Source organism: Phoenix dactylifera, chromosome 14, assembly GCF_051530095.1.
Source record: "Phoenix dactylifera cultivar Ajwa chromosome 14, Ajwa_hap1_PhDact_Kaust_v1.1, whole genome shotgun sequence".
NCBI classification, from domain to species: Eukaryota; Viridiplantae; Streptophyta; class Magnoliopsida; order Arecales; family Arecaceae; genus Phoenix; species Phoenix dactylifera.
Window position 1 is genome coordinate 22,656,511 of NC_143203.1, and position 26,779 is coordinate 22,683,289.

Below are 26,779 nucleotides of genomic sequence, written 5' to 3' on the forward strand. Positions count from 1 at the left end.
TATTGAAGCAAAAATATTTAACAGCACATAGACACTAAAATATTAAGAGAAACAGAAATACGTCCAAGTTCAACATGAACACAAAAAACACAGCACCAGAAAGCAGTTCACTGTCTCAAGACCAGCAGCTCATACCCAAAGGAAAGCAGCCCATGTTTCCACAATACTTATAAACTAGAAGAAGACCACTAGGCATAAAGGGTAGAAACACATGCAGAGGCACCATGTTCAATCCCCTATTAAAGCAAGGAGAAAGCTCTTATAGTCTCCTGAAGTCACTTTGGCTACTGCATGTCCAAGAGCAGCATTGGTTCTCTTATGAAACATCTCTTTGATCTCCTTCAGGTCCTTCTCCGCATGCATGACAATCACGCGAGTTAAAGCATCTTCGTCAGCTCCTGAGTCGACTCCATGACGTAGAACCTAAAATCATAAATATCTAGATAATTAAGAACAACAGAGCAAGGATTATTCAGTGAAGTTGGTAAAGATGAAAAATCCCTCCTGTTATCATAGTTATTCACCTTCGCAAAATACTTCTTAGGAGAGGTGATGCAGCGGATCGCTATGCGTAGTGCCAAAGCAAATTCATTCGGAGACTCACCAGCCAAAGCCTTATCGTTGTATATAAAAGAAATATATTATTATTATTGTAAAAAAAATGTAAACTGGGATTGGCTAATTGAACGAAGGATTTTGTACTAAAGTACTAGATTAGATAATTAGCTTACCTTGGTGATAGAGCCATACTCATCCTTGTAACAATTAAAGGTGGCATTAAGTTGTGCCTTGCTTCTAGTACTCAAAATTCTGATTACTTCATCATCATTAAAGATCTTCTGTTCAATAACATCATGAAGAATCTTGGCTTCTGATTTAGCTAAACCTGTATTTGTCTCCTCACCATCATACCGGTACGTGCTCACCAGTGCAACCAAGAGCTGCAAATTGATCATGAACCACAAAAACATGAGAGACTTCGTAACATAAAAATAATATGAATATGCTATGATTTTTAAGAGCATGCCTTCCGAAAGTCTCCAATTGTGTTTGAAGCAACATCTTCTTCCAAGGAGTGTTTGTAGCGAGCATGATAGGCCTGTTTCACTGCCAGAAGCTCCTTGGGGGAATTCACACATGCAATTTCTATGATCACTTGGTAATCCACATTCTTCTTCAAGGCCACATTAGCCATAATAGCCTCTCTCTCAACTGGGTCAAATATCCAACGGTAGACTGCTCTCTGCAATAGAAAATTTCAATGTACTACATCTAATAAAAATGTATCTTTAAGGCCATAGTGCATACGATGTCATATTATATAAACAGGACAGAGATAAGATATTAAGGTGGATACCTCAAAGTGTCCACTGAGTTCTGATTCAAGTCGCGTGATGAGATTCTCCTTGTAAAGTTCTTCATAGGCCAACCTAATTTGTTCTCTCTGAGCTGCATCTCTATGTGCTAATATGGCAATAACTGCCTTCTCATCAGTCCCCCATCCTAGTACAACAAATTAAAACTCCTTTCGTTGGGATTTAAGCATATGATAATTTTTCTTTTAAAAAAATTATAGATGATAAGAAAGAGCTCTATTAATTTGCTTCCAGTTGATCATATATTCAATTTATGTCTCATGACTCATAAGTTATAGTGACCAAAACAGATGTACCTAATTTGATTGTAATGAAAAGAAAAAATAACCTTTAGTACCTTATTCTCTGATATTTCTCTCTTGTACCTCGAGTGTACACCTGCTTTATCTCTGAATGGCTGAAAAATAAGTTGAATAATTGAGTGCATTCCAGGTTGCTTGCAATTATTAGTCCTACAAACTTTAGCTTTAGGTCCCAATGGAGTACTACCATTAATAATTAATAAAGGGTTTAAATGACCTGTATTCTTGTGAATTAAAATATTTGTTATCCCACTTGTGCAGTTCACAACATCCTTGATGATGCCACTAGAGATCATTGTAAGTTACCTACTCTGCATTGCTACCGATCGAGCATTTAAACGTCAAGGCTGATCGGTATTGCATTCTCAGAATTGGCGGATGGTTCACTGATAATTGTGGGTTCCAATTAAGTTCTAGTGGTGAAGAGTACATTGCATGGTCTATCAGAATAGTTGAAGTATCTGCCATCTACTTTGGCAGTGGACCAGTTTCATGGCCTTTCAAATGAAGTCTCCTTAACATTGTGTATGGAGGGGCACGGTTCTCATGTTAATAGTAATAGGTCAAACTAACTACAATATCATAACCATGCATATATATATATGCTTGTAGTGACCAACAGAAACACCCATGGAAGCAGGCTGGGTCCAACTCTTGTTGGAAGATCTAAACATCTAATGCAAGACATGATGCACAGCATGCCATGAACACATCATATAATTTCTTTTGTGCAATATGTGGCCCAAACGAATGGTCCAGGCTACTCTGTGAGCAGAACAAGGATCTGCCTCAAGAAAAACTAGGCTATCCCTGAACCAAACTGGATCCAAAACATGTAAGCTTGAATTATTTTAAGCCAACCATGAATTTGCCATAAAAAAGAATCTTGGCCTAAAGGTCATCTTAGTGAGGTTACTGATGAGTGGTGACTGATCAGTATACCTGAAGGTATGCACAGAGATTTTTATGTAGGTGTCCACAACTATAGTTGTTATAGGTTCAAGGAAAGAGAGGTAGCACAAGTGAGCTAGTGAAAACTGTATTGGAGAAAGAATAATATTGTGCTCTCATCCAACCTAAGAACTTCCCTTCTTTTTGAAAAGAAACACAGAAACTGTGTCAGGCTATTGCAATTAGCCAACATATGGCATTCCTTTCTGAAAGGAGAGAGTTTCGATATTTAGTATTTACTTTCTTGATTTTTTTTTTTGTGAAAAATAATTGTAGATCTGATCTAATGGTTGGAAACAATGATTTCAAAACTTGAAGTCACCATATCGATGGATGGCGGATAGCAAGATGAATAAACTGAGATTTTGGTTTATATCGGTTAAGATGGTGTGTTGGAAGAAATATAGATTGTAGGGGGAAAATAGCTTTGAAAATTTTTGCACCTTTGCTTCTCACACACACACAAAAAAAAACCGAAAAAAGAAAAAAAAATCCATTTCATGTTAGTCTAATTAGCATGTCCTCATAATTGTTCATGTCGGAGAGCTGATACCTACAATCTAAATTGTATCATGGGGTTAATAGATGATGAAAAAAAATATCACATTCTATTATGTGATTATGCCTTGATGAACTCACATGAAAAGATATATCAGAGGCTGTTTAGTTTGGCACCCAGGAACTAATCATCCAGCCACATAACATTCATTTTAAGTATTGGTGCTTGTGACATCATATCGCATCATAGATATGTTGCAAGAAAAAAATGGAGTAGGTCGGACCAAAAGCAAATCCGACATTTTATAGTCCAAGCCGTCAATTCATCACGCCATGGGACATATGAATGCATGCACCTCCATATTTTTGTACATCCAAAGACCCAATGGATGGGCATGGATGCATGTTAGCATAATGGCATGTCCAGAAAGCATTCTTGATACCAAGGTTTTAAATTCCATGGAACGGAGGTGTCCTAATTTCTCAATAGAATGGGATGTCCCGTTGTTCGCCCTATTCCGCAAAGCGGTCTGGTCATGCATCCATTCTTTAATTTTTTTCTTTCTTTTTTACCTTTCTTTTTTTCCTTTCCTTTTTGAATCCCTTCCTTAATTTCTTTTTTCCTTTTTCTTCCTTTTTGTCTTTCCTTTTGTTTTCCTTCTTGCTTTTCTTTCTTGCCTTTTCTTCTTACCTTTGTTTCTTTCTTTCCTTTTTTTTCTTATTCTTTCCTTTCATTATTTTTCTTTTCTTTATATTTTCTTTTTTGTTTCTTTACTCTTTTCTTCTTCTTCTCTCCCCAACAGAAATGAGTGTTGGAGTCCCAATCCCATCCCGGTCCCATTTACTCACAGGGAAGGGATGGCCTGGAACTTAAAGCCTTTCTTGATACCATGAAGAAAATATTAACCTCATCACAAAAAAAAAGGAAAAACAGAAAAAGAAAAGAAAACTCAGGCTGCATAAAGAGACAAAGCCAATTTCTTTTTATCCTAGAAGAAGTCTTGGACTGAGATATTAGTTTGTAACGATATGAATAGGGGCCAATATCATATCAACGAATTGGCAGATTTTTCTTTTTTTCCTTTCAACGACTCTAAATAAAATTTCAGTTATCGAATATTAAAGTTAATGTCTTCATAAAGTTAATCTATTTTGGCCAAGATAAACTAACATCCCACTTCATCTTGGCATCAGCCACCCACCTTCGTAGTCAGGAATATCAGATTTAAAAATCCATAATACTTCTAGACATGGAAATGTGGATATCCCCGATCTGCGATCCATTCCTCTCCACCCCTTCGGGCATACTGAGCTTTATCAAGGTAGGGATATCAGCGACCAAAAAGATGTCCTATCCATCCTATCCATTAGCTTCTCCCAGAACTTCTTAGATAGAATAACACCAAACTAAGATGATAGAAGAATGAGAAGAGAAGAATGAGGAATGAAGCGAGAAGTAATACCCTGGAAGGCCTTCCTAAGCTTCTCGGCATCTTCAGCTGGAGAAGGGATGGGGTCTGGAACCGTAAGCGTAGCCATCTCTCTTTGTTCTTCTCAACAGCAACTCAAAGACTTGGACAGGGAACAAAATGAAAGATGAGAGCTTGGTAGTGCTGCAAGGTAGGGAAGAACCCTTTATATAATGCTGAATTCTTATTTATTTTATTTTATCTCTTTGATGAAACCGACGGTACTCCAATGTAACGCCCGTTGGTTTCTCAGGTCTTCAAAGGAGAGATTGAATGCTTCCATTTAGTAACAGCCAGGTGGACGCCTCCCTCTTTCATAACGTTCTACTTGGTTACGTTACGTTCTTCCACCCGTTTTTGTCTTTCCTGTTTTGTTTGCTGGTGCTGCCTACTTTTTTTGTTGATCTCGGATGGAATGAAATTTTACATCAGACTCTTGCGCTAGTTCATGCGTTGGAACACCAGTTTCATGAGACGCTTCAAGGAAATACTCGTGATACAACTGAACTCGTGATAAATGTTATCCTTTGTGAACTAACTGGTATCATGCTGATGAAAGATTTGTTAAACATTAATTGTCTCATAAGTGTGTAAAATGGGTACCTCTACTAGCAGTTGAAAAAAAAGAGTAAGCCTTTATGTATGCATTTAATTCTTGTATACTTTACTTTGAAATTAAGACTTGGAACAAGAATGGTTCCTCCATGGTGCACGCATGGCATCGCGGACAATATACATGGTATCATAGAGTGCTGGGCAACCATAAATGGCTACCACCAGAAGATGGACAGCTATCAAACCAAGCAGTCCACAAACATTGTATACATTATTTGATGGTTGTCCATTTTCTTATGATGTCCATTCAGGGATGCATAAAATTTTGTGGTGTAACCGCACACTGCAGAGAACCCGGTTATATATCAAACAAATAGTTCATGAAATATGCATCTTTCATGAGCATAGTGCCAGCCCGCCATCATCAAAAACACTTTAAATTATCTTTTACAACATATTAGTCTTCTGTCTTTCATTAGCATGATATCAAGCTGGCTCCATAAAAAACAGAGACCTAAATCTTGTTATTACATTTTGTGAACCTAGCTGATACATGCCGATGCAAGATCAACTAACCTATGGGATGGTCTTATGAAGTGGTCCTTCTAATGTTGCTCAATTGAGAAAAGTAAAAATATTGTACTCTAAACTTTACATGTGCATTCTATTAGTATAGCATATTTTTCATGTCTTGGTAATTAAAAGAACAAACCACTTTATGAGATGAGTCTCATAGGACAGCTCGCAAGGGGGGCATGTATTTTCCATTAGCGTAAATTGTAAAAAGATATTTAAGTATCACCTTTTACAAACCTAATTGATGTCATATTGATGAAAAATCCATGACATATAAACTATCCTATGGGTTGTTCTCATAAGGTGGTTCTTTCAGTATTACTTGGGTGTGAAAACTAAAAGCAATTAATTTAATTTAGCTTTTATATATCTGTACTCAATTTATATAAACTATCTTTCACAAATGAGTGGAAGAGAGGGGCATGTGTCTTTTATATGTAACTTTCTTTCCATCCTAGTTTTAGTTTGACATCCTATGAGTCTCATCCAAGATGAAAAAGATAAACAATGACAAGGTTTATGAGGCAAACAAGTAAAAGATGCCAGAGATCCAACACAGGATGTTGAGGCTCATATCACCCTAGACCTCATCCCAAGCCAGCCCATCCCACAACCACACTGATAAGATTACATTAAGAAGAGGTGGTGGTTGTGGAAGGATGTAATTTTAAACCTCTAGTTAGTATGAACCCGTAGAAGATAGACTTTTTCAGCTTACCTAACACAAATCCATCTCAAATCCCGTTGTCGTCACCAAATGTAAGCATCATTGGTGAAATCAGTCAACAACATATCTTTTGCCTAAATCGCAGCCAAAAATAATACTTCTAACTCGCACTGCTAAATTGATTGGCGCTCTCCGTCCCTCCCGGCGCAGGGAAAGGAGCAACGAAGGTAATGCCAACCACCTCGCACACCAAACAACCACTCCACCAGAACCTTCAAAGAGCACCGGACATGACTTGCATATTTTATATTGATGAAGTGGCCATTGCTTGCATTATAGAGCTGACTTGTAGAATATTATAATTTTAAATAATCTCAAGCTTATGAAACTTGTTCCAATGATCATGTCTCTGTGCTTAACAATCAGATATTCTGGATATCATATTTGGAGGGTAAATTTTTAAAAATATCTAGACCCTGGTAATTATAATGCTTACGCTCGTATAGTCTATCAATGTTTCCACTCAAATGCACATGCCCAACTTGAGTTAAAATAATACGACCGGACCTTTTCTTTAGTAAAAAAATAAAGATATACAAAAAAGGAGTAGAAAGAAGCACAAAAAAATTAAGCCAAGGAGAAAGACTGCAGAGATAGAGTTTCACAATATCTGATTGTTGAACTTTAGACTTTAGAGTCTCCCATACAGCTCCAATCTTCAAAGAGGTGCAGAGTTTATATAGCAATGGCTTCAACTGGTCCTTCTTTCTGTTAAAAAAACAGAAAAAATCTATTATTTCTGTCCTTCCACCGTGATGGCAAGTACAACTTTGTCCCAGCCTCCCAGGTAGCTCTATTATTCCTTTACCTTTCTTCAGAGTGACCAAAGAGAAACGTAGGAGGATAACCTCTGAACTTAATTCTTCCCTTCATTTTTTCCTCCATATCGGCTTAACGAACATTGCAAAAATATATAATTGACCCACATTCACACCCATCGGATGTAAGCCGCCATTAAAACCAAATATATATATATATATAATTGACGGTATCTATTTGTTGTCACAAAATAAATAAATAAATGAATAAAAGCAACAATCTGAGCTGACATGCCACCCCTTCTTCGCAAGCACCTCCACTGTGTGAAGTCTAATCCTAATGACAAGCCACAAAGATTCTCATTTTCTCGGACGCTATAGTGTTCCAAAAACAAAAATAAGGAGAAAAAAAGGGTTAAAGCGGGCACTTAACTCCCCTCCTGTTAAAGAAAGAATAAAATAATTGAACAGTAAATCTTTGATCGGAAGATTCAGAACTAAGCTTCCATCCTGGGAGTTCTGGTTTCCTTCCAGACTTAACCAAGTTCAATAGACTAAATAGATTTTCCGTTCTCCATTCTCTTCAAAAGGATCGTGGTCTCCTGAGTTACAAGCGAGGAACTGTTCCTCCTATTCTTGAATTCTGAGATAGCCACATGTTGCTTGAGAGATGCTTAGTACAACTTGAAATGAGCTGCTAAGAGAGAGGTTATCCAACTGCACGAGTTCCTTCCAGAAAATGTATGCTCCTAACTTTCCCAAAATGGCTGAAGAACATCACAGATTTCTTAAAGGCGAGAATGATCCAGAGCTTTTACTTCCTTTGTTTCCAAACTTTCCCCTTCGGTAGTATGCATCATGCATTATTTTTTGCTATAGAGATTCTTTCTGCAAGCAAAAGTTTCAATCCCATGTCGCCAAAAGGATACTATTGAATTCCTCACAAGTACTCCGCACCTAATTCACCTCATGAATTAGCTTTGCAAACATTTTCCTGATTTACCAAGCGTGGGAAATCACGAACAGCAGTAGTACCCTTCCTAAGAAAAGCCTTTCTAAGTAAATGGTCAATATGACCAAACAATTTTGTTTTGATGGTTTATGACCAAACAATTAAATGGCCAATACGTATACATTATGACTGCAACATGACATTACAAAGCAGTTACAGCTCCAGTACTGCTTCGGCAGAGCAGCAAGTCTACCTATTTCACCATGACAATGAGAGAGTACTTGTAAAATGGCTCCATTGAGTCCCATGATAGTTATAGAACCAACTCCTATCTAGAGAGGGATTCCAAACCTAACAGGAAGGCCGTGATGATATTTCATGCTGAATTACAATGTATGTGGGCATCATCAAATTGAGATCATTGTCCTCTCATTCCTATTATTCGTTCTACAACAATCACAGGTCATTTTTCCACTATAATATTTAAACTAAACTGATAGATATATTGTCAATCTATAAGATGCAGTACATATTCCTCACTCTCTTCAAAGTTGCACAGATTAGAATGGTGAAAATATTGATGTTAGAGAATTACAAGGGACTTCTAGACCTACTTCTTGCATCACCATCAAAAGCCAAGTCCCCTAATTTCAGGTATACAATCCAATACATCTAACCCTGAAACCAAAGCACCATATGTAAGCTCATGCTTATTGATAGTTTATTCAGGGGGCAACTTAAATAGATCATCACTCAGCAAATGCAGCAAATACCATGCAAGGAAAAGCTGAACTATCAATGTAGCATAGAAATTAGGAATAACTGTCTCAAAAACACCAACCAACCTCTGAATTTAACGTAGTGCTCACGGATTAAGAGACCAGAACCCCCTTGATAGAGCAAAGACCAAATAGCTAACAGTTGACAGTTGAAGCTCAGTATGGTATGGTTTCTTCTGCAACCCACCTACTCTCGTCTATTCCCAGGAAGCAGTGATTTCTGATGTGCCATTCCTGATCATAGCCCTAAACAAAACTCAATCAAATCGAAGCAGGAAAATATAGTTAAATGAAAGGCTGATTGGTTAAGCCAAACAAAATCAACTACTCGAACCAGCCAGTCATAGTTAAAGAGATGAGCAGATCATGTTTGCAGCCAAACTTCATGCCAAACCTTGTTACACTGTCCCGGTAGTCATACAACTGGTGTACAAAAATGTCGCACTGAATTTGCAGTCAGTGTCACAACACAATAATATACAAAATGTAAAGCTTGGAAAGGCAATCTCAGAGACCCCCACGTTTTGATTTCAAAGATTAAGCCTAAGAATTGTGAAAGGAAGTCCAAACTCAATTCAAGGAAAAAGATGTTGCCAACATAGGACTGCTTAAATAGTACTGCATCTATTGCAAGCCCAGTCAGCAAGGTCAAACATTCATGTAAACAACTGAAAGCTATTATGCAACCACCCCATAGGACAGAACAAATAGGCTTGAGATACACGGACAAAAACATCAAATAAAGACAATGTCCTGGAAACATGCTTGTGGCTTTTGATCGGCATAAAATGATGGGAAATTGGTAAGAAATTGATAAGACAAACCTTTCGCCAATAATTCCGGAACCCTTTCACCTTTGAAGTATGTCTGATTGGATGCTCTGACACTCAATTCATGTAAAATAGTGAATATTCTTCGGCCTTAAATCCCTTCTTTGTGCAGAAAAGAACAGACATTATGGTCTCCAAAGGCAACACAGTTTATTCAGAACTTCGGGATGTTTTGCCTTGAGGGCTTTCCGTGGTAGCCTTCACAGCAGACATGAAGCCCAACATCTTGTTGAGTGCACTTACATAGGCCCGGACGCTCGAAACAACAATATCCATTGCTGCACCACTTCCACTGGGGAAAAGGAAAGATGTTTTTTTCAGAAAGGAAGATGAGAAAGCAAGCATACAGTGGATAGTTTCTAGAATAATATACACACGTACACACACATGCATGCACGTGCACAGAGAGAGAGAGAGAGAGAGAGAGACCTGAAAGTACGGCGGACAGATTCTCCAGTTAAGGCATGCATAGCCATAGAGTTGTTATCTCCTCCTATGACCACTCTTGTGGTGGCAATTGCATCAATGCCTTCAGTGACTGAATTCATGGCATACTCTCGAAGAACTGCTGGTACCTGCAGGTGTTAACATAGTGTCCCAAAGTTGGCTAGGCACCAATCAGAATTAATTCCATTGTCTAGTTCTAGAAAATCCTAGAATCACATATAGAACCAACATATGTCATGAAGAACTAACTGCAAATTTCATAAAAAATAATAAATTACACAGAGTTAGCCTGGGATACTTTATGGTTACTAATAAGCATAAAACCTGGTACTCATGTTTAGAAAGAATTATATTTAAAAAATAAAAAACTTATAATTAGTTTTCTCAATGCAGTGGGGAGGCCCTCCTTTATCCCTTCCGTAAGGCTATGCACAAAGCTCTGGTACTAGAGATGGTCTGGGTAAGGCTCTGTGGAATCTTCCAGTGTCTCGAAGGTTAGGGTGCATATCTGGCTAGTGATTAGAAATCATAGTTACATGGGGAAGTCCTGGCCAAGAAACATTGTCATTGAGCAATCAGTTGTGCATTTTGCAGATCTATCACTGAAACAGAAGACCACGATTTCCTATACTGTTCATTTGTTAGAAGTTTTTGGCAGCCACTTCACATTAACCTTGGTATAGAAGAGAGACCAGCAATGGTCTTTTCCTATCGATAAGGAAGCATGTCTTGGCAAAGATATGTAGTGCTTGGACTATTCAGCTACGGCAGTGCAGTGTGGAGTTTGTCGGCAAGGAATGCAAGGAGTTTCCTAGGTAAAAATGCCTCGATATGGGTGGGCCTTCAGGCCATCCTGTTTTCCTTCAATGACCGGAGGAAACTGGGTAATTCCTGACATAGAGTAAGGTTTGCTCAATGTTTGGGAAAGGTGGATAGTCTGCCATTGCATGTGTAATTGTCTGGGTTAACCTGTTGTTTCATTGCTGGGCTTGGTCCCTTTATCAACATTTTTCATTGTTGATTTTTGTTGAACAAATCTAGGGGTTTTCACCCTCCTTTTCTCTTCAAATAAAAAAACATGGATAGTTTCTCAAGGTGCATTCTTTTTTCTTTTCCTAATTCCTTGATACGGTCAAGAATAGAAAAGAAATGCAAATCACCATCGCCCTTTATTCGTGTTCATATCATTATCTATTGTAAGAGATTTCAATTTCATTTCCCACATCAGTAATAGATAATTAAGTCGCAATAATAATCACTACCTAATAGACAGCTTAAAGAAAAAGGTCAGCATTTCAAGTCTCACCTGGACTATGCTATCAATAGCTTTATATGCAGCATCCACTGGACCTGTTCCAACTGAGCAGGCAATCTTCTCTTCTCCATCTGACGCTATTAGTTTTACAGTTGCCGTAGACAGGCCAAGTGTTCCACAGGTAGCCTGCATGCTGAGACATCTTTAATATAATCTGCCCATGCACAAAGTTGATTTCAGAGTGGAACTATATATTAACTAATCAACTATAAGGTCACCTGTAGCTCTCCAAGAGACCAAATGACTGCAGGCTGAAATATCTCATCAGTTATCAGTGCTTCTATGTCCTCATCTGATACACGCTGCCACCAGAAAAGAATTTCCTCAGTGATGTCTTTGTAAAAATAGGCATAGTCATTAATTACAGTAGATATCAATACATAATGTTTTCATATAAATGATAGAAGGCATCTCTTGAGCTGCTTAGACTGCTGTAACACAAGAAATCCCAACCCCTTGGGAAGTGCCTAAGCTACAAATCTCACAAGGCAAAGTTAGACAAGCAATTAAGAATATGATTGAAGACAAGCAGGCAGCCTCCCCAGAAAGTTTTACCTATGCCAGTAATTATTTGCTCCAGCTAATTGAAATAATCGATAAAATTAAAGAGCAACACAGTGGCAATCTGGCAATGGGAACAAGATATTAAAAGAAATTACTTCTCCCAGAAGTATTGATTCAACGTGGCATACAAGACGGCGGACAGAAATTGATGACAAGAAGATGCAAGAAGAGGAAAAATGCTGTGAAGGGAGTGAAAATGCATACTATGATAGCAAGTGATACCTATGACAGTAAATCATTCAAATTGTTACAATAACTTGCATGAGAACAGCTAGTTCATGGGACAAATGGCATTTAGTAAAAAATAAACTTAAGGCTCAAAATAGGGCATCTTAGAAGCATGAATAGTTATCAATGAAAAAAAAGCATGGATTAGTATAATCAAGTATGTATTAGTTAATAAAATACAAGTCTTAGAAATCGTGACATGCACTAATAAATGATATGCATAACAGAGAGTTCTAGCTGACATAACATTAGAGGAAAAGAAACCCACTTATAGACCTTCTAGCTAAAGTATTATTGTCTAACAAAAGATCTTCATAATTGTTCTCTTGTTCTGCTGGCAATGTAGTTCAGAATTCCTAAAATAACATATCAGCAATTTTTCATATTTTTTTATTACAATTGTCACCCAAATATCTATTATCTTTTTAGATAGGACTTCCCTGTGAGAAGATGGTGATCACAGAAAATAACATAGTAAATAACCGAGGACTTTTTTTAAGGTCCAATTTACCTAGAATATACAAGGGTAAAAAGACCTAAAACATATGAGATGTTGGATAATATCAACCATTTCACTAAAAAGCACTAATCAAGATGCCTGCCAAACAAGAGGGATACAAAAAAACACCAAGCATGTGAGCATGGATAGGTGCAGAATATGGAGATGCATGTCTGAACCATGGCAGTTACTGCAAGACTTAGAACTCAGATTCAGAAAGGTGAAAGCCAGAAATTCAGGGACTACTCAGTTCAAAGAGTTTTTTGCAGCAATGGTTGAAGAACGCAGGAAACAAGAGCATCAAGAAAAGGAAGGGAATGTCGCTGCTAGTTACTGTGAGTAAATTTAAGTCTCGAAACAAATGTATGCAGATCATGTTAGCATCTTATGTCGATATATGAACCCATAATTCAACTCAACCAATCACCAATATAAATGTCATTAGCGGACAAAGCAGGGTTGTGACATGGATTCTAGAATTCATAATGAGGACGGCTTCTTCTAGGGATAGTGCCATGACATTATATGGGGATATTTTGACAATTTTCAACTAGAGATAATTCAATAACCCAAAGTATCCGACTTTTGAAAAAAAAAAAGATTCTGAAACTTCTAATGGTGCAAAACGAAGCCTTCAGACCTTTATACGAGAGCTGGATGACTCATAGGAAAATCTTTCTTCCTATCTTTCAAAGTTATAAAATTTTATCTCAAAGATGACCTGGCACCTGTCCCATGATGCAGATGTCCACATCACAGGCACAGAAGAGGTCTCTTAAACAATGATTCCAACAAACTATTCCACTATGGAAGTGTATGTCTTCTCAACATTCGGGCCCAAGGATTTCGATTCTCATTTTTCTCCGTATGATTTGTTTTAATTTTATACAGAATGCTGTGAGACTCAATTGCAAAACAATATAATAACCAACTTAACAATTTGATCAGCCAATGAAGACTATGCCACTGTTCACCTTTTTTTTCTCTGCAACCTCTTTGAAACGCTTGAAGACATCTTCGAGTTCGTTCCCATTTATATCATAACCGAACTGCATATATAAATAGCAAATACATCATATGCATGTAAATCTAAAATCTGCAAGAGGAAAAAAGAGAGTAACAAGATAAAACCACAAAAAATAGTACCTCCAATAGTTTAGATCTCAGAGCATGGCGTCCACTGCAAGGGAAGAATATAAAGTGTTACTGTATCTTATATTCTTTCATTACGAAAAAAAACAACAGAATTCAACAAGAAAAAGACTGAACTAAGATATAAGCAGTACCAGGAAGGCAGCAACCTTGCGGAACTACAAAAACTTATAACAAAAACATCAACGAAATAAACAATCATATTTAACATAAAATCACCAAGCTTCATGTTAGCACAAGAAAGAAAAGGATTTATAGCACAAGGAGCAAGCACAAATAGCACACAGACAGGCCTGCACACGCACACACTCATGCACATCTTTTTCCATTCCTTTTTGTTTGAGCTGGAGGACTGGCTGTCTGTATCTTCCCAGTGATGGGTATGCATATGGCTTTCTTTGATACCCTCCTATGGCCCTACCCTATTTCATACAACACGGGTGACTAAAGCAGAAGGAGTTGTAAGATTAATTTTGCTCCATGACACAAAGTGGTACTTGCATCATGACAGAAAGTGGTATTTGCATCATATCTGTCCATCAGCAGCCCTGATCACATCTAAAGGCATAATCATGTAGATGTTCTAGCATCAGGATCAATGCCCAATGCTGTTTTAGGTGCTGAGTTGCTACCTAAATTTAGTTACAATATTATGGATTATTGTGCCTTCACTATTTCTGAACCCATATATAATTTCCGGGAAATGTCTCTACCCCAACAATCAAAAAAAAAAAATCATAATTGTAACTATAATCCTGCATAAGTTCCTAAGTGTTGCAGATGAAATAACACAGTCCAACCTGCCATACAAAACTAGAAAATTCATATTTTTCTGCTGTGTCTCTGAAGTTTCTCATTTTAGTAAAAAAAAGGAAACAAATTCTAAAGTACACAAGTTTAATTATTGATACCACTCCATGTGAGACAGAATATTAACGGTAGAAATGATATTAACTAATGTTCTCGAAGCTACCTAATTAAAACACCAGTGAAAAAAAACAATATAAATAAAGTTAACACAAAAAAGTGCAACCATAAGTAGATTTAAAAGATAACAAACCCCTGAGGGCAAAGAGGGGAGCTTAATCCATGCTATTTATTAATGAGAAAGAATGGGTTACTGAGGCTCAAGAAAGGAAGATAGGACTGTAATAACAAAGGCACTCCCTAATATAAAGATTCAAAAATTGATAAGATCAAACATGCAAGTTTACTGAATTATATGATAGTTGAGAATGTAATTAGAAATAAGAGCCAAGCGATTCTGCAAAGAAGCTCCTTCTGTTACTTCAGCTCTATTTAAGACAGGTGGACAAAATGGCAGGAGATTCCCAGAAAAATCACTTCTAGAATTTCATCTAAATGCTAATGAAAATATAGATCAAATAATAATGAAAATTAGAAGGAAACTTCATGATGTACTTATTAAGAATTTATCTTACAAATTAACATGTTAAACATGAGGTTCAAGGGGTTAGAAGAAAAAAAAAAGAATTTGCCTCGGCCCTTCATATATTTTTGATATAAATTGATGGCAGCCCAAATGATGACTTTGCTGGTATAATTTTAATCATTCTTGAGTTAGAAGCTAACTGCCCTGTCCTAATTCATTGTTTAGTAACTCTTCTTCGAAGTTTTCACCTGATTTAGTTTGACATAGGCTCAAAACAAGCATAATGAGAATAGACAAGTATAAGAGTAAATTGTCACCAAGTTTTGATTTAGGCATTATTTTGTTATGAAGAAATTAGCAATATGAGGGCAACTCATTCTATAGCTTATGGCACAGAACAAAGATGCCATGCAATCAAGTAGAGGAAAAAAAAATGCAAGATATTTTGCAATAATCTCCCTAATCTATTGGTTCTGTTTTTCCTGGAGTTGATGCAATTCTTAAATGGAAGGAGGTAAGATGCCAGCTTCGGTCGTCCATCAGCATAGGATCAGCCAAGTCATTTTGCCAAATTCCTTTAAACCCACATTCAAGATGTTCTTAGTTGTTTAGGTATATTTCCAAAAAAGTTTGGTTGCTAGGAACCCTTTAGAATAGTTTTGAAACATATTCATTTACTTAAAAAAACCCAAAAATATTAACAACATTTTCAGTAGATTTGTACTCTCAGAGGGTAAAGAATGATCCTCTCTATCCACCAAATTTGTCCTAAACTAGCATTGCATTATGAGCTGAAACTACATGTCTTAAACAATAATAAACCTCAAAGCAAACTCAATGGTGCCAAAAACAAATATAAAAATATACACATAACAGAAATAAAAACATTGTATGCACAGTTATACATGCAACTTTACAATGAGAAAATTCGCAGTTGTAAACCAAAAGGTGAAAAAAAGTGCAGTAAAATAGCTTGCATTATGATAATTATAACAACAACAAATAATGTCTGTAGGAATTATGATAACTGCTAGCTTGCATACAAAAGCAAAAATGAATAATCCACAAAAAGTACATTAATAAAAATTTTTGAAATGGGTTGATTAGTGCTCAACAAATAAATAAACTAATTTAAAAAATGGAGCAGATAAGTACTCAATAAATAGATCAACTAAAAAAAAGCAAATCACAAGTTAAAAAATCAATCTAGTAAGCAAGCACAAGGTTCATTTTCTACATTGGAGAACACAAATAGAGACCTTCATACCTAAGTTTCCCGAGCACAATACCAGATTCATTAGAACGGGACAATCCAATGTCCTCAGGCGAAATAATCTCATAGGTGTTCTTGTGTTTAAGCATTCCATCCTACAAAAGTTTACGTGAGAAAGGAATCATGCGGATATTAAAAATAATTTTAGCACCGCATTTAACTTCAGCCACAAGCTAAGTAATTATGCAAGGTACTTGAAAAAGAACAAGAAAATATTCCAAGGTCCCACCAACAAGAAATCACTTTGAAGGTAGTTATTGTCACAAACTATAAAATTAAAATTTCATAAGAAACAAAAGTATCTATGATTAAAATATCAAAATTTGATGTACAGCCAAGTAACTCTATGCTAAAAAAGCTTGTCCATCATTTTCTTAAAAAATGTAGATGATTGTGTACCTATTGCTGCTCAAAATTTTAGTAAAAGTTTATCTGCAATCGGCGTATTCCATAATCATTAGAATAGAGCACTTTTCTAATATGTATATATCATTTAGGTTCTTTTGGAAATATAGGCGGTAGATATGTAATAAATGGCAATGAATCTTCATATTAAATTGCTAGTCCTCTTTGGTGCTAACTGACGATATTTAATCTTCAGACATTGTGCTAAGAAGAGTTGTCCAAAGGTCGTGTCTTCTGGGCTCTTAAGAAACTTTAAGGTCAATACATTTAAAAACAAAACATCATTCAATGAGTTCTTCGATTGCAGACTATGCTCCTTGGATCCAGGGAGCACATGTTCTGTGGATAGTTTGATGATGTCATCCAGGAGGAAGAAATGTCAAGAGACCCATACTAAGAAATGACATAAAAAATTTCTCTGCTCTGATGATTTTGACATGTACTCTTTTACTTGCCCGGGATATGCTTCAAACTTGCCAACTTGCCAAATACTGCAATTCTACAGGACATTTAGGATGGACAGGAATATCAAGATCATCCAAAGGGTATTTTATCAAGGAAAACATATATTAGACATAAAAGAGTTTCTAAATTTATAAACATCTAGGCTTCCTGAGTCATAAGCATCAAGCAACCTGAACTTTAAAATCCTGTGTTTGGATGAAGCAGCCATTACATGCAATTTACCAGCATTTCAGCACTCAAAGCTCTAGTTGAACTAAGACAAGATGAGCAACACAAAAATTTGACAACAAAAATCACGACAAGTCTGCATATTATGGGACGGGAGAGGTAAAATGAAATGAAGAAATAGACAGGATCACAAAACAAGATGAGTCAGAAAAAAAATAAGGAAGATGTCCTGCCCCTACTCACCTTGATCAGATGCGGATAAGAACTCCACATCAGTTATCTTTAGATAAACATTAACGAGGGAGCCCAAAAAAAAACGTGTGAAGCCTAAAAATCATGAATTCAAGTGCCACTTAGCAAAAAAAAAAAAAAAAGGTACTCTAAGGTGCCAGTGCCTTCATGATGCACAGCATTGGTTGCATGCTAGTACTTGGCATTATCTCGTGCCAGTGCATGCCAAAAACTAGCACCAAATGGCATCAATTGCTTATATTAGTCCAGGGTCAGGCTTGAACACTACCAGCATGTGATACTTCGATCATTCCTCAAAATGAAGCAAATGTTAGATCAGAGATGTTGCCAAAGGATGTCAGCTACCAGATTTAGAATCTGAGATGATTCACAAGATGCAATATATATTTTGGTCAATATCATCTACCTAGCATGGTTATTAAGATAATAACTCCCACACAATTGATTCTATGATTCATATACATTGCAGACACCTAATCAACATGCATTTATGAAAAAAGCACATGCTAAGCATATTATAAGTGTATCTCAGGCTTGCTTGTGAATCCAACTATCTCACCACACAGAAGCACTCAACACAGGAGTGCAACAAAAGCTTTGCGTGACAGACATGGGTGATCATAAGATCCTCTATTCCTTCATCCAATTGGACAAATGCAAACATCATGCATGAAGAAAGAACCACAGAAAACTAAATGCTGCAGAATGAATGTCACAACACAAAAATATATCCAACAGAGCATATGGCAAATAATGATTCTACTTGAACATGAATTTTAGCGAGTCTATCTCAAATGTGTTTGCTCATCTTTTGCAACTACAAATAGGCTAAACAGCGCATATGTTTCCATAACTGAAAAACAGAAAAGGGAATTACTAATTCTAAATGAATCATATATTCATCAGCCCACATATAAAAGTCTGTATACAATATCTTTATAAAAGAAAATGGAAACTCTGATCTCCGAAGTTTATAATGGACTAGAAGCATATAAGAGAAGCATCCAACACAACAATCTTTCAAGAGTATAAGGTGCTCTTTCTGTTTTCATGGCTCAAATAGACTCTAAATCGAATGTCATTGCACACACATACCTGGTGAATACCACTTTCATGAGCAAAAGCATTGGCTCCAACAATAGCTTTATGCGGCTGTACATGCAGTCCGGTATACTCTGCTACCTAGGATCACAAATATTACATTCTAAGTAACTTGTAATATATAACATTCCATGACAATTAGTTAGAATACCATCTTGCTCGCCATAACAATATGTTTAGTGTTGATTCCAGTATATAGCCCTCCCATGAGTTCCTGACGACACTTCATGGCAATTACAACCTACATAGGGTAAATTCCAAGGGGAGACACCATTATAAGTAGTAGGAAATATTACGAAAACTGACTAGCAACTGCAAGTTTAAGATAGCAGACAAATAACAGTTTCTTGATTAAGGTCCGCAATCTCAGTACCGGATACCCTATCAGTAACCGGTAAATACACCCATGTAACAAAATAGCTTTCTACTCATTTTTCTCAATTTTTATCTCAATACGCCTCGATATAGGTTGGTATGCCTCAGTACGGGCCGGTACACATCTTGGTATAACTCAATATACCTCGGTACAGGTCGGTACACCTCGGTATGAGGCGATACGGGGCTTGTACCGATTTGAAGTTAAGTTTCATACCGATTTTGTCCCGATACAGTATGGTACGCCCCATACTAGGTGGTACGGCAGACCATGTTTTTAATAGAGATCTTATATGTTTATCTATAAGATGACAAAAGTAAAATTAACTATTCATAATTCACCGTTACAAAATTCAGGCGTCCAAACACTCAATGTAACTTACTACGAAGGCAATAAAAAATAAAACTGAGTTGGCACATGATACACCATCAGTCACCACATGCACGTACGCAAAAAAAAATAAATAAATCTAGAATTAACATTTTTTTTCATTTAATCAACTAAAAGAAACAAACTCTTAACCAATTCTGACAAATATCAATCACAAAACAATCACATACTATTGTTAAGTCATTCCAAAAGTATGTCAGCCAATAACCAGAAAATCTTTATCTCACCTACTTGATGTCAGCTTTATATTTATTGTTCCACAATTTAAATATCATCAGCACATCATCCTATATTTACAACTGCCTCTTATTCTTATCGTTGGTTTAGAATTGTTCACAGAGTTGCCATGTAATGGGCTGCTAAGGTTGATGAACATCAACATACAATAGATCGTGTTACTACTCGGCATACTAATTACAAACAAAAGCAATGAAGGAGGTAATTCTGGAGGTCAATCACATGGTTTTATAACACTAAAATAGCAAGCGGGGAATGGTCAACTTTATACGGAGATAAGTGCACCTTATTTGGCAGACAGATCCTTCTAGTAATTTTGGTTAAATGGCATTAAGTAGCATACTTTAAGCAGATGTATTTGGACTAAATTTGATTATTCAAAATCCAACTTTTGCATTTTGATCATGATTATAAGGTATTCCTCAAACATGACTACTAAAGACACAGGATGGATAGGATAAAACTTTTCCTGAACACTATGTCTCCTTGTATGAGACTCTCAGCTGCCACTTATGTACCTCCAAAAAATCTTGGCTCTTCTCCTAGTCCACTTCCCAAAATTTCATACTCCCATTTCCCCATCCAAGAAAGGAAAACTTGTGTGGCTTACCTTTTATGAATAAGGTGGCAGTAAGGGGGAAAACATAAAGGAAATCTCAATGACATGGAGTTTGATGATTCTGAAGTTTTACGATGAGCAAAATCATCTTCCTGTCCTTGGAATTTAGCTTTGAGAATTCCAAGGAGCCCCTATTAGTAGATTCAAAAAAGATGTCCACTCACAGATGTGTTTGGTTGATTGATTTTTTTATTTCCTTTTGGCCTCATTGTTTATTCTCTATTAGACTTTCACAAAACCTTCATTGTTAATTGTCCCCTTGCTTGTGACCCTATAGTAAATGAACTTTTTGCTTTCATCAATCCTTCACAAATGTATATTTCCATATACTCATAGCAAAAATAAACTAGGCACAGTTTTCGCAGTATATATGTTGATTAACTCCTTATGAATTGTCTCAAGCAGATCAAAAAATGCATTGGGAATCTATCTTTACATTTGCAAAAGGAACAAGACACTTGTGGTAAAACATAGTGCAAGATAGAATGATAAATGCAGGGAATAGGCAAAAATGTCAAATAGAAGTTGCTCTACATTCCTAGAATGGTATGCTGTTACAACCCATATATCCTAAATTATGCTAACTCAATATTTACGTTGATTACTCCACTAACAATCAGGCATATCTAAGATCTATCAGACCAGCTTGATATATAACACATTAACTCCTACCTCCTCTAAAGAAGCATTTCCAGCTCTTTCACCGATACCATTGACAGTGACCTCCAGTTGCCTTGCCCCTGCATAAGCGCCCTGTGTTCAGATTGCCCAAGAAGTGAGTAAAGAGGAGAACAATTGTTGAAGCAGACTACCATGCCACATTAACAAAGTTAGATTCATACAGCTAATGTGTTTGCGGTTGCAAGTCCAAGGTCATTCTGGCAGTGTGTTGATATTATTACATTCTCAATCCCATGAGTGTTTGCCTTTATGTCTGCAATTAATTTTTCAAATTCTGAAGGAAGAGTGTAGCCAACAGTGTCAGGGATGTTCACAGTAGTTGCCCCAGCTTTTATAACTTCCTCCAGAACATGATAAAGAAAGTCTCTATCAGACCTGAAGATAACCAGGAAGTTTGCAATGAAATGTGACATGAAATTGCACTTTTAAGTCGAAAAGCAACAGCTTTTCCCTAAAAGTAATTGCTAATTATTTTCAGATTCATTTAAGCAAACCTTTATAACTGACAAAAACTGTATCTGTAGATCACTTTAGAATGCATGCAGACAATCATACAAACAAAAGCACAACTCAACAATGACTAGTTCTAAATCAATAGCAAAAAAAGTTATGACAGAACTGATAATGACATTTTTAATTTATCCAAGAGAGTGCGGAACTTATTAACAATCACCAATAAATCTATTTTATGTTGCTTATTTTGCAAAGGAGAGACAGCAGGTATCTGACAAAATTACCTCATATGAGAATTATGGAATTCCACATGCATGATGAGAAAGAAATATTTTGTCAATGACTCAAAAGAAGCAGCCTAGACAGTGGTTAGGCATATCCGGCAAAGAAACAATAACAAAAGACGTATGTAATAAATATTGCTTTCTCTCTTTTTAGACCAGCTCCCTTTCTCCCACTATAGATAATTAAGAACAATAATGTTACCTCAGTCATTTCAATTTTTCTACTATTCTGAAAGCGACAAAGCAGCCTTTCAGCACTCCACCCACCACAAGGATTCACATAGGCTTGAGCTTCAGCCTTGCAGCACTCCATTCCTCTTATCAATAGGAGTGTTGCATTCACTTAAAGATGGACGCCCAATACAATAAAAGAGGCATGCACCTCCACAAAATCAATATCCCAAGTCTCCAATAAAAGCTTCTTAGCCCGCAGGGAAACTCCACACAACACCAAATACAAACTCTTCTCTCACCCCCTCCCCCTCCCCCAAACTTCTTCCAACCGCCTTGAAGCGAAATTCACATTCTTGGAGCATGTCAAGGTAGGCCAAAACCCAGACCTCTCCCTCAAAATGGAAGACTCATTCCTGGAGCACATATGAACCAAAAAATATAAGCAGAGATGTTTTGGTTGTTGAGTGGAACTGAGAGTACATGATATTCGCATAAGTTAGATTGAGATTTCACTGATCTTGCATTTATTTTAACTTTGCTGGTCGAATTTCTTCTGAGCTATTATCTTACATTATGTTCGCATTTTCATACTGATTGTTTTAATTAATCATCTGAGCCTTATGTTTCAAACTGCCTTGAGGTTTACACTTCAACTTTCCACGCTAATATTGTCCAACATCACAGCAATCTTACAAGGAAAAGGCAATCAAGATTGCTATCTCACTCAAAAGGTTCTTTAAGTGCCAGATCCCAAGGAAAGTAGACCAAATGACAGGAAAAGAAAGTCAAATGTTTGGTAAGTAAGTATAGAGTCTGGGGCATGGCATTAATAAAGAATCGAGCTAACAAAGTTCCGCACAAAATGTTTCCAGACCTCAAAAATTATAACCCAAACAGCTCAAATGGAAAATTTTCAAAAGAAACGGGAATTATTTAACAGAGAGGTAGATAAGGAAAAAACCTGCCAGCATCCTCGGGGCTAAATTCGATATCCTGGCACCCGAGACTCCTGGCATACGCTACCATCTCGCGAGCGATCCTCACCACCTCCTCCCTCGTCTTCCTCAACTTGTGCTGCATGTGAATCTCGCTGGTGGCGATAAACGTGTGCACCCTCGGCTTCTTGGCGTGCCTCACCGCCTCCCATGCTGCATCGATATCCTTCTTGTTGCACCTCGCCAGGCCGCAGATCACCGGAATGTGGCCGTCCTCCGACACCGGTTGCTTCCCGACCTCCATGGCGATGGACCGCACCGCATCGAGGTCGTCAGGGGAGGACGCGGGGAAGCCGGCCTCGATGATGTCGACGCCGAGGCGGGAGAGTTGGCGGGCGACGACGAGCTTCTCTTTGCTGGTCATAGTGGCGCCGGGGGACTGCTCCCCGTCGCGGAGGGTGGTGTCGAACACCCGGACGTAGCGAGGGTCGGGGATGTCGTTGGGGATGTACTCAGGGCGGGATCGAAGAGAGCATCGGGTGGCTCCGGAACGAGTCCATGGCTTGGAGAGAAGAACGAAGGAGGAGCCAGAAAGATGAGGGATTACGCTGGAGCGAGAGGAGGGAGGGGAGAGCCATGAATTGGAGAGGATATGGGAGCGGGATATATTGGGGTTAGGGTTACTGGAAGGGGAGAAGGGTTTAGGGCTTGATACAATGAGGGAGAACGCCATGGACGAAGACTTGGAGGCCGAAAAAACGAAGGAGAGGAGGAGAGGACTACCCGGAAAAACCAAGAACGAGGGATACGATTAGGGTTTTAGGTTTATGCGGTGCCTTCCCTGTCAGCCGCCTCACTCGTACCACGCGTGAGTTGACGATACTGGATGATCTCCATGTCCACCGCTCACACGTGTACGCGTCGTGGCGAATGGTCCCGTGGGACCCGAGTGGGTTATTTGGACCGGTCTTCAGTGAGGTGGAACTTCTCCGTGCCACACGATACATTGCATGGGATCCATTCAGAGTGTCAGACACAGCCGTGTACGGCCGTGAATGAGTCGATTTCATACACGGAACGGCATATCGTATGATGTCGCGTGGAAGCCTTCACAGTCATGATCATCATGTATCATGTATGTCATATATCAAGGGCTGTGATTGGAAGATTGGATATCTTGAGTGAGAGGACTATTCAAGAAATTTGTAGCGTCAAGTTAGGTTACACATGCAAACACGCGTAAGTACAATCGGTATATAAATTAAGTTACAAACTTTAACAAATCGTAGCTATGGATATTAATGGTAGAATTAGAAATTGGATCCGGATAGAATCGATGCCACAAGAAAGTTGCCCTGATACCTGAGATTATCGTTGGCTAAACTTATCAAGATACATAGTTGAAAAAAAACGTTCTTTGGTCCACTTTCAATGTTTGGCTACAAAAAAAAAAATAAAAGATAAAAATTACTTTAATCTTTAAGATAATTTTCATCCAAAGTAACTAGAAAGGGATAAAAGAATTTTTGCCACGCTAGTTCAGAAGTCACTACAAAGTGAAAGAGATTGAGAGAAAAAAAAGATCTCCTACTTTAGCTCTACTTTTTTTTCCTTGCTCGCAATTAAGATTATATATTTTATAATAAACAATATAATTACAATAACCATAGTGTTCCTATTTAGTATTAATAATTAGTAATATTGCATATTCAATAATGTTATTATTTAAAACAAAAATGTAAAGTCTTTTAATTATTATTTTGGTTATTCATAATTAGAAATAATAATATAATGTTAAAACTATTAATATTGTTATTATTTATAATTTAAATAGACAAATGATTATAATTAAATAATTTTCGGACAATAAATAATATTTAATAAATAAAATAATACATAGTTATATTATAATAAAATAATACCATATTAATGAATAATAGTATAATAGTATGAATAGTAACTACTAATCATACTATACATTATATTTATCAAAATAATACTAATATTATTTACATAATGAGTAAATAATTAATAATAAAATATTACTTTATTCAATCAATACATGCTCTGGAGTACACATGTTAAGTCATATTTCATATCAATTTATAATAAAAATAAAATCTCATAACCATATTTTCCAACATGCTATTTCCATTGGCATATACAAATGACTGCATGATCATAAGAAAGGACTTCTGCAGGCTTGACAATGAAGATGTGAGAATTCCTATGAGTGTATATTCAGTTATATATCGGCTATACATTAGGTAGATCTTGAGTACTTGTATAGGATCAAAGAATCTAAATAACACATCGCAACTAGTTTTTTTGAGAATACCGCAGCATGGATTCATTTGTTGATCACGGATTGTTCATAGTATAAATAAAAGAGAAATTGATGATTGGACCAGATCTACTAGCTCAACGGTGGATCGTTCTAACTACGAACCAACATACATAAAAACAGATATAAAAGAGATGGAGAAAAAAGAAGCAACACATGCATGTTTGTGAATGTCAGTTCGTGGTTGAACCAATCTACTGGGTTAGCGGTGGATCTGATCCAACTAAACATTTTACTTTCTTGCAGAAACTATTATTTTTGAAAGCATCCTTCCCTTGCATGGCCTATCGAAGAACATGCGACGCTTTCGTGGAGAAAGTTGCCACATGGTCCGGGCTGAGGCCACGACAAGGATGGTGATGCCACGTGCATCCATCCATGTGAATTGGATTCTAGTGAGAATAGCACCATTTGGACGAGGCAAGGGCCAGGTTTAGGTTGGAGTGGTCGGGGAGCACGTTGGTCTTGTTTTAATCTCTCTCATCTCCATCTTTAACCAAACATGGTACATGAATAGCTCATTTAAACGTTCTAAATTTCTAATAGCATTAGTATATGAGTTAAATACATTTTTAGATATTAATATCGATAAATTTTATTTATATAAGCCAATCATGAGTAGGAAAGTATAAGTCAGTTACAAACTAGAGTCAAAAGGTATTAAAAATTTTCATTTATACCAAACAGTGGGGATTTTAACATTTTCTTAGGGACGACAAGAACAAAATCTATTTATTTTGACAAGTATAAAAGAAAATTTTAGAAAAATCTTGAAGCAAAACAAATCTTTTGAGAGAATATAATGTATGGAATTATATTATAGTGTAATTCTTGACCAGGCCCAAAAAAAATAATTATCACAATCAACGGTGGGTGTCATGTGGACTCCTAAGTTATCTCTAGCGTTGATTACTGGCCGACAAATGTTGGGTAGGTCATAGCACCTACTCACCTAGTTGCAGCATCAATCAATCACGTAATAGAGTGACAGGCACACGTGACATACGTGGCCCCCATCATCTATGTTGAAATATTAAAATATTGCCTTTTGAACGGTCCGGATCTAAAGCATCCACAATGCGGAGAACTAACTGCACGCAGAGCCATTAATTTATTACCGCCCTTCTATTTTTTTGTTTTTTAACTATTAGCGGTGGAGATAAGCATGGGACGTAATCCAACGGCCAGCGCCGACAGCGACATCCAGAACGGCTCGCGCCACAAGCTGGAACCTTCGAGAGATGCAGTCCA

General features: G+C 37.2%; 2 protein-coding genes and 1 long non-coding RNA gene across 8 annotated transcripts; 1 reads left to right on the forward strand and 2 right to left on the reverse strand.

The window, feature by feature from the left end:
- Positions 1-4,730, reverse strand: LOC103705081 (annexin-like protein RJ4). Its single transcript, XM_008788681.6, has 6 exons — positions 4,591-4,730; positions 1,358-1,503; positions 1,028-1,243; positions 732-941; positions 525-614; positions 1-423 (listed from the first exon to the last, which is right to left on the reverse strand). The coding sequence occupies exons 1-6, from the start codon at positions 4,664-4,666 to the stop codon at positions 229-231; spliced, it is 933 nt and encodes a 310-aa protein (XP_008786903.3). The 5' UTR covers positions 4,667-4,730; the 3' UTR covers positions 1-228.
- LOC148700122 (uncharacterized) lies at positions 4,621-5,038 on the forward strand. Its single transcript, XR_015973281.2, has 2 exons — positions 4,621-4,747; positions 4,850-5,038. It is a non-coding gene; the product is annotated as an uncharacterized LOC148700122 (long non-coding RNA).
- Positions 5,039-8,577: 3,539 nt separating this feature from the next.
- Positions 8,578-24,026, reverse strand: LOC103705082 (2-isopropylmalate synthase A-like). Of its 6 annotated transcripts, none has more exons than XM_088710978.2 (14): positions 23,211-24,026; positions 21,500-21,713; positions 21,330-21,410; positions 19,187-19,276; positions 19,030-19,116; positions 16,639-16,739; positions 13,973-14,006; positions 13,801-13,875; positions 11,754-11,837; positions 11,527-11,661; positions 10,203-10,348; positions 9,768-10,065; positions 9,010-9,177; positions 8,578-8,842 (listed from the first exon to the last, which is right to left on the reverse strand). In XM_088710978.2, the coding sequence occupies exons 1-12, from the start codon at positions 23,915-23,917 to the stop codon at positions 9,924-9,926; spliced, it is 1,896 nt and encodes a 631-aa protein (XP_088567104.1). In that variant the 5' UTR covers positions 23,918-24,026; the 3' UTR covers positions 8,578-8,842; positions 9,010-9,177; positions 9,768-9,923. The 6 variants fall into 6 exon arrangements, with proteins under 6 accessions (XP_088567104.1, XP_088567103.1, XP_088567109.1 ...); XM_088710977.2 differs by having other exon boundaries at positions 9,010-9,189; XM_088710982.2 differs by having other exon boundaries at positions 8,640-8,842; positions 11,527-11,689; positions 23,211-24,022.
- Between the last annotated feature and the right edge of the window lie 2,753 nt (positions 24,027-26,779).

Excerpts from the sequence above, each read along its gene's own strand:
- LOC103705081 (XM_008788681.6), bottom strand. The coding sequence starts at position 4,666 with ATGGCTACGCTTACGGTTCCAGACCCCATCCCTTCTCCAGCTGAAGAT. Across the intron at positions 1,504-4,590 it reads GCTTAGGAAGGCCTTCCAGG|GATGGGGGACTGATGAGAAG; the intron begins GTATTACTTCTC and ends TTGTTGTACTAG. Across the intron at positions 615-731 it reads AGTATGGCTCTATCACCAAG|GCTTTGGCTGGTGAGTCTCC; the intron begins GTAAGCTAATTA and ends TACAACGATAAG.
- LOC103705082 (XM_088710978.2), bottom strand. The coding sequence starts at position 23,917 with ATGGCGTTCTCCCTCATTGTATCAAGCCCTAAACCCTTCTCCCCTTCC. Across the intron at positions 19,117-19,186 it reads TTGTTATGGCGAGCAAGATG|GTAGCAGAGTATACCGGACT; the intron begins GTATTCTAACTA and ends TTGTGATCCTAG. Across the intron at positions 11,838-13,800 it reads AGGTTGCAGAGAAAAAAAAG|CGTGTATCAGATGAGGACAT; the intron begins GTGAACAGTGGC and ends TTCTGGTGGCAG.